Raw genomic sequence first — 12306 nt, forward strand, 5'->3', positions numbered from 1 at the left:
CGTTGATATTTGCTATGAAACAAATAAAAAATGGCACCTATTGGTATCTATGGGAACTGAAGAATTAAACGACAGGTCTTCGTGTAACGTTTGTTACAAATTTGACGTAAAAGTAAGAAAAACGATCAACAATCGAACCAGAGAACCAGACAAGGTATCCTATCGATGGTACTACGAATTAACGCGTTCTAAATAAATAGCAAATAAATGGTAGATAAATGGCAAATAGTTTAAAAGACATTAGAGTACATAAACGATCACCTCGCTGATATTTGTCATAAAACAAATAAAAAATGGCGCCTATTGGTATCTGTGGGAACTGAAGGATTAAACGACCTGTCTTCGTGTAACGTTTGTTCGTTGTTTATGCTCGTAAAACATCCTGACAAAGTTTGACCAGAAAAAAACTACAACCGTACCCTGCACATAACTACTGTATATTTTGCATACACGTATACCGTGTACATTATATATACAGAATGTTCGCGATATATCGGGGCAACGTTTTTCTCGAAAACGGCTTTCGAAAAAACATGACAGGGGGAAAATTTTTAATGTCCTTTATCGCGAATATGACAGCGTACGGGAATTTTTTACATCTGCAGTATTGACCTTGAGGGTCACAATACGCTGCGCGTTTGAATTCTTCTCGGTGCTGGTTTTTGTACGATATAAACAAATTTATAGCATCGCATTTAGAAAAACTAAAGTTCATCATCGATGTTCACCGAATAACATGGCACGATACATATGAAAAATTCGCGTACGCTGCCACGTTCGCCATAAAACGCACTAAAACCTCTGTCACTTTTTTCTAAAAACTTGGCATTTTCGAGAAAAACGCTGGTCGACTATACCGCCAATGTTACGCGTATCTCTGTACACGTTTCGCCCGTTGGCAAATCGCTTTTGACCGAATAATGTTCGTTCGACGACTCGATGATTTCCAATTACGTGGCACGATTGATTCCCTTCTTTGGAGGGCTTGGAACTCTCGACAGTGCCAGGGATACCTTAAGTTTAATTTAAAGTTTGCCCAAGTTTAATTTAAAGCTTTAACTATATCGCGTTCATCGCGTTTAAGACAAAGTTGTGCCGACGCGAGAACCATCGGCATTCGATGTGTCGAGAGAAAGCGGTTAACGCGTTTTAATTTCATCGCAACCAGCATCGAGCTTTGTTAGTTCTCACCGTGGCAAGCCACCAATCGTCCCAAATCTATTTGCGACGTTAACAATGCGACGTTTCGTTGATTACTCATTAGGGAGGGAACAGGGTGTAACAGCACGAGATCAGATAAGGGGTTACCGCAGTGGTTAGCGATTATACATAGCCATGATGGAACTAGGTAACGCCTTACCGGAGGCCTGCACGCCGTTACACGGGCATAATGTCCTTCGAGAGCTGCTAAGTTGGCCGTGGTATGTCGCTTAAACGGATAGATAACGGGAAAGCGGGGTGACTGATAACGGCCGTCGACAGGCCAAGAATAAACAAAAGGATATGATTATCACGGAATGCAAAAAGAGGAGATCCGAAAGCTGTTCGACGAACGATCAAAGCCACCTGTTCGTAATTAACGCTGCAACTACCAAGGCGACGTTCAAGCCATAAATTTTCCATCGAATAGATGAAAACGAGAGGTATATAAAGGTAATATACGTACCAACGTTCGTAAGTATGGCCGAATACTTTATCCAATTTGTAACAACGGTACGCGAATGGTTGGTAAAATGTAGAAATTAACGAGAAGAAGATCCGAGACTGAATATCAAAAGCGATACTTGCACAGTCTTCTTATGCAAAACTGATGCAGAGTCAACAGATAATACGGTGTAATTATTTCGTTTAACGATTTAACGGGGCTGTATTAAAATACGTTTATAGTTAAGGTAAAATTACCTGCTACTACGCGCCCGGTGTTTGTAATTAACGGGAGGAAGATGTTGTGTAAAAAGCTATAGAATAAACAACAGAATATGTTGCAGGCAAAAGTAATACAGTCGCGCTGCTGAATTATAATTACGACTAAAATTATTGACATTAGTAGTCGAACAAAACCTCTTATCTTTTAACTATAGTAGAAGTTAGATCCTCGGAGAAAAGTACGGCCGTCGAGCTGTCATTGTGCGTTTCGCTTTTCGTTTATTACGCCCACAATGACGTCGAACGGCAAAGTGCTACTAACGAGTCGAATCGGCCGTATTGGAAAAGTAAATCGCCGAAAAATTGTTCATAACCGAATTTGAGGAATTAGGTCGTAAATCGTTTAACTCGAGCCAAATATTCTTCATCGATAGAGCCGAGTGATATTGCGTGTATTCGTTCGACATTTAGGACGTTGAAGCGATCGAAATACGCGTATTTGTCCATTCGTGTTTCAAATATTTGCGTAGATTTTGCAAAGTATCGACCATTTATCAGAGATAAATATAAAACTTGGGCGATAATATGGAAATACGGAAGATGTCTGGTATTAAATTCGTCGAATCCAGTTACAGCAAAAACTAACAGCAAAGAGAACTAACGGCAAAGACAGGTTGATCGAATTAAATCGGATTTCCAAACACTTATGCACGATGGCGTGCTAGCGAACGAGGCTGTACGTACATAATGGAAAATAAACTTTTACGCATATATTCCGCAAGAAATTATTCAAATTCCCAAAAGCGCACCGTGGTAAATCTAATCTGAAACTTGCGTGAAAAATGATAAATTTCCACTACTGCGACAGTCTCGACGTTAACCACGAAGGCTGCCTACGTAATTGAAATTGATAACGCGATACAGCGAGAACGTAGAGAGAATAAGACGCGATAAGAAAGAAGATTCATCGGTGAATACAAAGAAGGTCTGACTGACTCTCGGGGATCCTCCGCAAGATCTACCCAGAGTGTGCAAAACGGTCGTCGAGTTCCCTTTCGTTGGCACGAAACTGTCCGAGTTTCGTGTCCCGGAGCCGCTTCGCGTTGGGCTCATTGACGCGCCAGGCCATCGAAAATAGCGGAAAACGACAAAGTTTGTTCGCAAGGCTGGCGCGTAAAGCGACGAAGGCTCGCTGGAAGAAGAAAAGGAGGGGCGGTCGCGAACGACGACGACGACGACGACGACGACGACGACAACGATGGTGGTGAATGTCCCTGAAGTTGAAGTAGCTCCACTCGGCTTGCCTCGACTACCCCACTAGCTCTTTTCTCTCTCTGGCCGGGCCCGTGCCGGTTACTTCACCAAGTTTTTCCTTTGAGGATGAAAGATATTAATTAAACTGTCACAGACACGGTAGCAGAGAGCTTCTAACTTTATTTCGCCACTTACAAGTTTACCGCTTAAGCGGTTGGCGCGCGTGCGCGCTCCTTCGCTGCCGATCTTATCCCGCAAGCATCAGAACGCCACGGACCTGGTTATGAATGCGAAGTGACCCCCAGGGCGCAGCGTGCAACGCGTGACTAACGCGTTCATTTCCCTGACATAGTGCCGCTTCCTCCTTGGCTCGTCTGGCCTCGGCTGGATCCGAAACGATTCGGACTCGGTTTCCCGTTAGACACTTTTACCCTCCAACAGAATCTCGATCACCGCCACGGTAGGATCGTTCCGACGATTTGTCAAATTGTCCATCGAAACCGAACGACCATTTCACCAGCGTGATCGTAATGGAATCGATGTCGAAGTTCGCGTAAGAACAATGGGACGGCGAGGTAAAAACCGTATCTACGAAAGCTCGAAACCGACGTAGGTCCTTTTCTCCGGGTCGAGCCGCTCGTTTCCGAAGACCCACAGGCTCCTCGGTAAATTCCTGACAAATGAATCGATCGGGGACACCAAGCTCTCGGGGTTCCAGCGTATCTGGCGGTCGCTTTGAAAAATATCGTTCCGTCGAGTCATCCTAATGATATTTATTATCAGCAACTAAGTTGATTCGCGAGAAAGCGCGCAGACAGGCTTTAACTTGTTCGCGATGTATATCGACGCGAGTAAACGCTTTTCCAGCAGTTCCCGAGACCCGTCGCGAAAACTTAAACTCGCTTCTTCGGAAAGATAAATTGTGAGAGGTTAACCGATTAATAAAGCTCTCCGTTAATCCATCGGAACGTCGTTCCTCTGAAATTTCACGGTTCTATCGTCTACAACCTCTCTTCTCCAACTCGTCGCAACTCCGCTACAAAGTCAAGTTCGCCGTTTCCAAGAATCGGCTACCTCACTGACGAGGCACGCCGATTATTAAAAACATTCGGCCGGAGCAAGACCCGGCAACGAACCAACGATTGATCGAGCCGGAGGTCACCGGTCAATCGTTCTTTCGCGGTTATCGTCGATGACGATGGGCCGCTTATCTCGCTCGAAACTCCTAATTAAACCGTCAAAGTATAAGCTACGCGCTCTCGTCCCCGTACCCGACGCCGCCTAATATCGCAAACATCCGCGTGGTTTGCGTTAGGATGGCGCCTAGGGAGGTGGAGGTTACAACGGCCGGAGAAACGCGCTGCAAGAGCGCGAGATTGACGTTAATTACCAGCCGGTAATGCAGACGCACGTGACCACGCGCGCCAGGTATGCGCACGGTGGGAGTCACGGTACGCGTGAGCCTTCACCGAGGAAAGGATAGTTTGGCAGACGAGGTCCCGACGCTTGGCTCGCATATTAGATGTAATCTGCTCGCGGCTCGAGCTTTAAGGACACGTGCCTCTGCGGTCATACGTGCGGCACGCAGACTCGTATCAGAGGACGAAGAAGGCGTGAATGGAATAATCGTGCTACGCGTACGATGACGCGTGTGAAATGCACGCTATTCCGGTGAACATGCGGGAGTAAGGGGGCCAAAGTTTTAAACGCAATTTCGTGTTTGCGCGTGAACGCTGCGGCTGATCTTACTCGGTGTACCGCGTTCGTCGCTAAAATAGTTTCGAAAGTTGGCGCAACAACCTGGAAGCCTTAAGCACGCCCTAACGTAACACGCGCGAGTTCCGCTTCTTTTGTTTTCTCAACGGCTTCTTCGTTCCACTTGGTTAATTGCAAATTGCACGGCTGCCGCGGTTATTTTTCGAAGCGACCCGAACGTCCGAAAACTTGAGGACAACTTAGCGGAAGCGGAATACGCCGAAATTAGATTTTCGGATGAGCGCCCTAGCGAGGGCTGCCTGTTCCCACACTTTCCCCACTTCGTTCAACCACCCCCCAGGCATCATTCTTCGCTCCACCCCATTTTCGTTCCATTGAAAACGATTCAACGGCTCGGAACGCGCTAATATTTCCGTGGTTCCGATCCCTGGTAAAACCGGTCGCGATATTTCAATCCGTTAAAGTCGAATCACGTTTGTCGTGCGACGCACGTACGTATATTATATATATATATGTGTGTGTGTATATATATAACACATATATATATATATATATATACGGTATTTAGTTGCAAATTTCCCTGGCTCGACTTTAATAAACCTTTTTTCCGCTGGCAAGGATGGAGAGCATCTAGCTGCGACATATTAAGGGAGCGTGACGCGAATCGCGAGCGCATAATGCGCGTCCCCAGCTGCTCTGGTTCGCGCCTGTGAGCGCGCGTGCAAGCTTAAAGTATGTGCACGTATACGAGGCGCGAGTGGTCGGGCGGTTGAGTGGATGTGCAGCGTGCAGTTAGGAAACCTTCGTGTTCCGCATGTGCGATCTTACTAATTTCCGGGATCGAAACTTGTCCTAGAAGGAGGAAGGGTTGCGAAAGGTGGTGGAGGGTAGTTGGTTGGCAGCGGCGGTGGGGCGGACAGGTCCCAGGGACATGGGCGCGAATTCGATTAATTAAAGTACGAATTCGCGCCGCTTCGTGGAAATGGAATTATCGCGGCGTAGTCGGTGACGACAGAGGCGACGGTGGTGGCGGCGGCGACTCCGCGCCATCGACGTTTCTACGCGACCGAGAGGGTCGAACGGAGCTTCCCGGTTCGTTCTGTCGCTCGCCTCGGTCCTCTACCTCCTCCTCCTCTTACGGTCGAGGTGAGAGCAGGTCCGCCGGTAGGGCGGCGATTCCAGAGAGGGAAAGGGACAGCTGGGTGCAGGTGGATGCCGGTGGGCGCCGGTGGGTGCCGGTGGGTGCCGCGCGGTGTAACAGCTTGCGACTTTGAACGCGTTGAAGCGAGAGCAGGGAAGGGGGTTATATATTTACGGTGCTCCATCGCGGAGAAAAGTTTCGGCAAGGATTCGAGCCGTGAGAATTTAAAGTCCCTGGAATCTGGGTAAAAGAGCGACCAACTTTTCCTTCGACTTCCACTTCGGCGTTCCGATAATCCGCTTTGGTATCGTTCCGTTTGGTCCGCGGAGAATACCCGAAACCGTTCGGTCGGGCGTTCACCGCGTCCCGGCAACGCTCCGTCAGGATTGATCAAATATTTATTAAGTGGCCGTCGAGTTTGCGTCGTTTACGTCCTTTTTTTGCCGCGGTGACTTTAACGCCTTTTTACCCTCCTGATAAATGCCGCGCACCTACCCATTATCCCATCCACCAGCCGCCTCGATATTTACGTGGCATACTCCTTGCATAATAATCGTTAGGAAAATAAGACGAAGAGCGTAATCGTTGAGGTTGTTACAAGGCGTGTATATGCAGATTAACGCGAGACGATGAAAAAGTTGAAGGACATCTTCGTTGTTTTTCGTTGCCCGATATTTTGCTTGCATTGGCGACAAGTTTTAACGATTTCCGCTAGACGCGAGAGCTGACGTAACACTCGAGGCGCTATACGAAGCCGCGAATGAACTCGTTCGTTCGTTGAATCTTGTGCGCTCTCCTTCTAAACTCGACTGTTATTTTAGTAATCGGCTTTAGTTTTGCCCGTTACGATCCGACGCACAATGAAGTTTCAGGGAAGCGTTTCTTGCACAACGAAATTCATCGATTGGTTAAGTTGGTCGGAATTCGAGCTCAGCTGCAACACCTAGACACGGAGGAGTAGGGCGATCGTTCGATAGCGCGCAATTGTCTACGAGTACGCGGATAAGATTAAACGAAAGGCCAGCCGGTGAAGATTACAACGGTGGTTACAAAGCACGGGAAAAATTACTGCGATTAAGATACGCAAAGGAAATTTACGACGTAGCGAAGCCGGAGCGTAGCTGCGCAACACGTAAAATCTGAGATTAACATCGACGTTCAAGGTAGAGAACTAATTTCCGTTCTCTTTGAAATTTTGTACAATTCCAGAGGCGCCGCTTGGTTTTCCGCATACGCCGTCAGCGAAATACGGTTTTGGTTCCTGTTCGCGATAACCGCTGGTGCAACGGAACGCGAGTTCAGTGGATCAAGAGCGATCTCGGATCTCGTGACTACGCCCGATGCAAAGAGGCATCCTTAATGTATTTCTACGCCGCGGTGCTTTAATCCGCGATTTGCGGTCCACTTAGTTTCTGCAACCCGATTGTTTCGAGCCGCGCGATCTCTCGAATCGTCTCCGTTCGAGCGGCGCTCGAGCCTTTCGGCTGGTTTATGCCGGCGGCAACGCGTCACAGACGCGGACAGACGACAGAGCAAACTCGTGTCATACAACTTGTATACCTTCTTTTCCCTTCCAACGACAACGACAGCTACGATGATAAAAATCTTTTTGCATCTGCATAATATCATAATAACTATGTAAATCAGAGCGACGAACCAGTCCACAAACACAATTGGGCATTCGTATGCTAACTTTCCATCTCCCGTTTCCCACCTCCTGGCCTCCATTTCACTTTGCTAGCTACTATATATATATATATATATATACACGTGTATATATATATATATACGTACATATGTATGTATGTATGTAGCTGGTTACCTAACTCCGATAACGAGTTCAGTGCTCGAGAAAAAATAAAAGGACCGTTCTCAGCATCCACTTTTTAGCTATTATTCACGCGTATAACAAATCTTTTGTCGGAAAAACTTTCTTCCCGAATGAGTAGCGTCACTCGCGTACGAGAGACTGGCCTTCTCTCTCCTACAGGCGAGATCCAAGTTGGCGATAATCGAAGACTACTCGCGAAAGTTGGACAGCCAGTTGGCGAGAACGAGAAACAATGAAAGTATTCCGTAAGATTTTTATTTGACTGTTGGACTCCACCGGCGAAGGACGTGCACTACGGACCAGAACGATCGGAGTGAAAGAAACGGCGACGATTCGCGTTTGAACGAGTACGTGGAGCCGTAGAGAGCGCAACTCGCGCGTCTAATGAATTTAATAAGCATCGTAAACGCGTTGCAACGAGGTCGATTGCAACTTTAAACGGGCGGTACGCAGATGGTGCCCCACCTTTCGCGAGCCGATGCCGCATTTATTAATCGTAATGGTTATATAATTGCGCCTTGTGTATCCATCGTCGCGGTAATAGCTTTTATTATTCGTTGGCTCGCGCTGATCCATTTTACACGTCGATTCCTACTTTTCGCGATATTAACGCATCAAATATTATCTATCGCGTGGCACGCTGAATTTATATTGTATCACGGGAAATGTAATTAAATTGATCGAATTACATCGCGAATGGTGATTAAAAATTGTATTATGAAAGCGGCCGACTGGTCGAACTGATGCGCGATTAATTAAAACGGCAGCCGAGTACGAGATTGATTTTCTATAGATGTAATACGTAATCTTTTACTCGACCGGAATACATCAACGATCATCCACGTTGTCGCTGTGTTTTAACTTTTCTCGATCTATGTAACTAGCTCAAACATTAATACCGTTCCTTTAATAAATGAATGGTCCTGCCCTTTCGTTCCCCTATCTTTTTCTCTCTTGCTCATTCTTCGGATACCCCCTCGTCTCGATTTTCTTTTTTTCTCATCCTTCACTTCGGACGAAAGGAGAACGACGACAGTGACACGACAATTCTCAGATTTGCTCGTCAAATATGCCGGAGGATTTAATAAATGCAGCGTCTCGCTAAAGTTTCGCGATGAAACTTAAATATCCCTGAAATGCGAGCTAGAGCAAGGGGAGGCCGCGACCGTGCCGCGAAATTCCTATACTTGGCTCTTCTCTTTTTTCTTCTTTCGCTATCTTTTTTTTTTTCTTTCTTTTTTTTTTCACAAATTAATGCTTTCGCCGGGATAAAAATTTGCCGAGCTCTGCCTCGAGAAAAAGGAACAGAGAGATGTTTGCTCTTTTGGAAGCGAAGTTGCCTTCCCTTGAAAGTCAAGCTTCCTTCTGTACTCCCTCTTATATTCAAAGTTCGCTGTTCTATCGTAATAACATGGAACTTTGTTAAACTCTCGTTTGAGGAAAATCTTCGTTGCCGTGGATCCTCAACGTTAATGGCCGATTCAATCTACTCTTACCGATTTCACGCGAAATACATCGATCTCGCAACTTCTCGTTATCATTGGGATCCCGCGCTTGGAAAATGAAGCGTTATTGCCATCGATAAGGGCCAAGGATCGAAGCAGAAATTCCAAACAGTTTCCAACTTTCGGATCTTCCATTGGAGGCGACCGTGCCTCCGATAAGATGACAGGAAAATACAATGTTCATTTTCGAAGGTCGCGTAACTCGCGATAGCGGCACGTTACCGCGATATCGCGTGGAAACGTAAAGTATCGACGTACGATGTTCGCGAAGGTTTTTTTGCACGGGAACCGGGGCCTCTCGCAGCGAAAAGAAAAAGAGGAACACGGGCCTGCGCTTCTTCGTTTAAGCGTTGCTCATATTTTCGTTCCGGCGGTGTCGACCATTTCTCAGACTGTCTTTCCACCGGAGAACGATTACGGTGTATCTTCCGGCAAAGGTAGCAAGCCCCGGCTCGAAATAAGAGAGTAATTTGTCGAAGGTGGAAAACGTATCGTGATACGCCCGGCGATACGTATTTTTATGATAGGTGCGAGAGACGCGTCGACGAGAAATACGTCGAAGAAACATCTGTACGGTTCCACGATTCTTTATTCACGGTAAGCGATGCGAGGGCACCGGCGACACGTAAAAACATTCTTCTTTCGGCCGCGTCGATTCGTCGTGACGGGCACCATGGCGGGCACAAAGCTCCACAGGCCACGGTATCGTCGAGTGCCGCTACCAATTGCCGTCCAATGTTCGTCGACCAAGTCCCTAAGATCTCTGAAATACGTCGAGCGATATTTTATCCTGTCGCTGCCGATGCTCCCCATCCCCACGCGCTACGCGATAGATCCGATTCGACCTTAAAGCTCATTCTCTTCTATTTCGCTACTCCTTCGTCGCTTCCATTTCCAAGTATCATAGAAAAATTTCCAAATTTACGACGGCACGAGAAAACTGCTTCGCGGATATTATCGTCGGACGGGAATTCCGCCTTCTTTTTTTTCCCTCTCGACATCTCTTTTCCATTCTTTCTTTATTTGCGAATATCCGCCTATCGATCCTGTCGTGTTTACTCCCGACGCTGTACTTGTGCTCGACAAAATATAAAAATAACGACCGTATCGATGGTATATAAACGTTAAAATCAAACGGAGCGGAGCGCTTCGCCTCGTTCCGCCCTCATTAATTTTATTTCGTTGCGTCCATTCGTTTCCGCGATACGAGATCGCCGATTCCACGCACTCCAAGGTACTTAACGATTGAAATCGGAAAACATTTTTGACATCGATGAGCCGGAGCAAGATTGGCTCCGTAACGTATCGCGCGTGCACTGCCAACGGCAGAACCGAATATGCATTTACCAAGTATTCGTATCGCCGTCGCCTCTAATTATCCTCCTGTTGGTGCGTGTATTGAAATCGCAAAGTGGAATTCCATTCGCGACAGCTGGACCATGCTATCGCGGCTATTCGGCGGTAGCTTCGCACGATAAGATGCTACGGTAATCTGTACAGCGGCAGAGATTGAATTATTTTTCTGCCAGAATAATTTTGCCATAAAATAAAAGCGGCGGCAGCGAAACTGGCGTGGGTGAAGTCGCTGTAGACGCACCCACGCCACCGACTCCGAATACGACTCCAGTTCCGACTCCAGCTCCGACTCCAGCCCCGACTGCGACTCCCACTTCGAAGCTATCCGTTCTCCCCGCGCCGCTCCATTCTCTTTCCACCGTTCTCTCCTTGGTTCCTTGGAACCCCCTTTTTCTTCCTTTTCCTTTCAGCCTCGCAGCTCACCGGTCGCCCGTTCACCGTTCGTCGTTCGCTGTTCGCATGGCCACTCAGCTCCGTTGCCTCCGCTATTTTCCTCCACGTTTCCTTATATTACATTCTAGATACGGCTGCGAAGACTACGCTGCAACTTGAAAATTCCTTCCCTCTCCTGTTTCTGTCAGTGAATATCTTATCATAATAGCTACCGAGCTGTTTTCTTAGGTCCGCCGGGCCCAAACTCTTTCCTCTATCGTGCCCGCACTGCCAGTTGCTTACCGCCATCCCCGTTCGCTCGACCCTCGCTCTTCGAGCAGCAAAAACCTCGCGAAGCTACAGCGTTCTCTCTCCAACTTCCATAAGCAGTTACGACCCCGTATCTTCGAGTATCGCGCACACGTCCACACACAGCTGCAGCGCAGCGTTTTTCCGTTCGATGCACACGATGCACACCGGTCGAATGCAACGCCGGAGCGTCTTCCGGTCTCATCGGGCAGACTGGTCCACGGGTACGCGTACCCGTTCATGCCATTTCCAAACTTTGACTCGCGTTGGGTACGCGATATCGCGCCATGTGGCCACCGTCCGATAGCACCGCCACCGCTTCATTTTCACCGAACCGTTCGGCTCGTTCTCCGTATCGAAGAAGCTTTCTCTTTTTTCCTCTGCCTGCGCCCCTGCCCCAGCTCCCCTCCGCCTCAGCTCGTTTCCAGCTTCGGATTATTCCAACTTTTTTAAAACGACGCCAGAAAAGTTTGCCCGGGTAGAGCGCGCGCAGACACATCCTGAGATTCCTGCGATCTACGCTCGATTCAGTTTAGATAATTTTATACCGAATTTTTAATTTTAACATCTATTCGATCGCATCGTAAGAGCCGTGATCAGCGTACGTGCAAGAAGTTTGGTGAAAATCGAAATAATCGTCGAGAAGTTATTAGACGAGTCAGCGACGTTAACATCTGGTTTTAAATCTCAGAGTATCGGAAACTCGTATCCGCGATCCGATCCAGAAATAACGAGTAAATGTAGAAACAAGAAACAGCATATTTTGTTCATTGTCGATGTGAAACTAGTCGGCTGGAAACTTGTAACGTTAAGATCATTTCTTATCTTGGTGAACGAGAAGAACCGCGGCACCGAGGTCTGCAGAATAAAGGAGTTGCAGCACTGGGTCGTGCAATTTTCTTTGCTACGAAAACTTCGTCGGGCGATAATACAACGAGAGCAGGTGCAACGTCGTG

The 12306-nt window shown here is 47.3% G+C and overlaps 1 protein-coding gene and 1 long non-coding RNA gene across 3 annotated transcripts in view; one reads left to right on the forward strand and one right to left on the reverse strand.

Annotated features, from left to right (window-relative positions):
- Positions 1-12306, forward strand: part of LOC122577685 (lachesin-like) — a 36440-nt gene that overhangs the window by 6364 nt on the left and 17770 nt on the right. Inside the window, exon 1 of one of the 2 annotated variants that reach the window (XM_043749160.1) lies at positions 11404-11574. The exons of the other annotated variant lie outside the window; for it this stretch is intronic. Coding sequence (XP_043605095.1) covers positions 11502-11574 — 73 coding nt within the window. The 5' untranslated portion in view covers positions 11404-11501. Of the gene's footprint in view, positions 1-11403; positions 11575-12306 lie in introns of those variants that run through there. 2 annotated transcript variants of the gene reach the window in all.
- On the reverse strand, positions 1983-11280 carry LOC122577692. Its single transcript, XR_006320405.1, has 2 exons — positions 3316-11280; positions 1983-3238 (listed from the first exon to the last, which is right to left on the reverse strand). It is a non-coding gene; the product is annotated as an uncharacterized LOC122577692 (long non-coding RNA).

Source organism: Bombus pyrosoma, linkage group LG2 (assembly GCF_014825855.1).
Source record: "Bombus pyrosoma isolate SC7728 linkage group LG2, ASM1482585v1, whole genome shotgun sequence".
In the NCBI taxonomy this organism is placed as follows: Eukaryota; Metazoa; Arthropoda; class Insecta; order Hymenoptera; family Apidae; genus Bombus; species Bombus pyrosoma.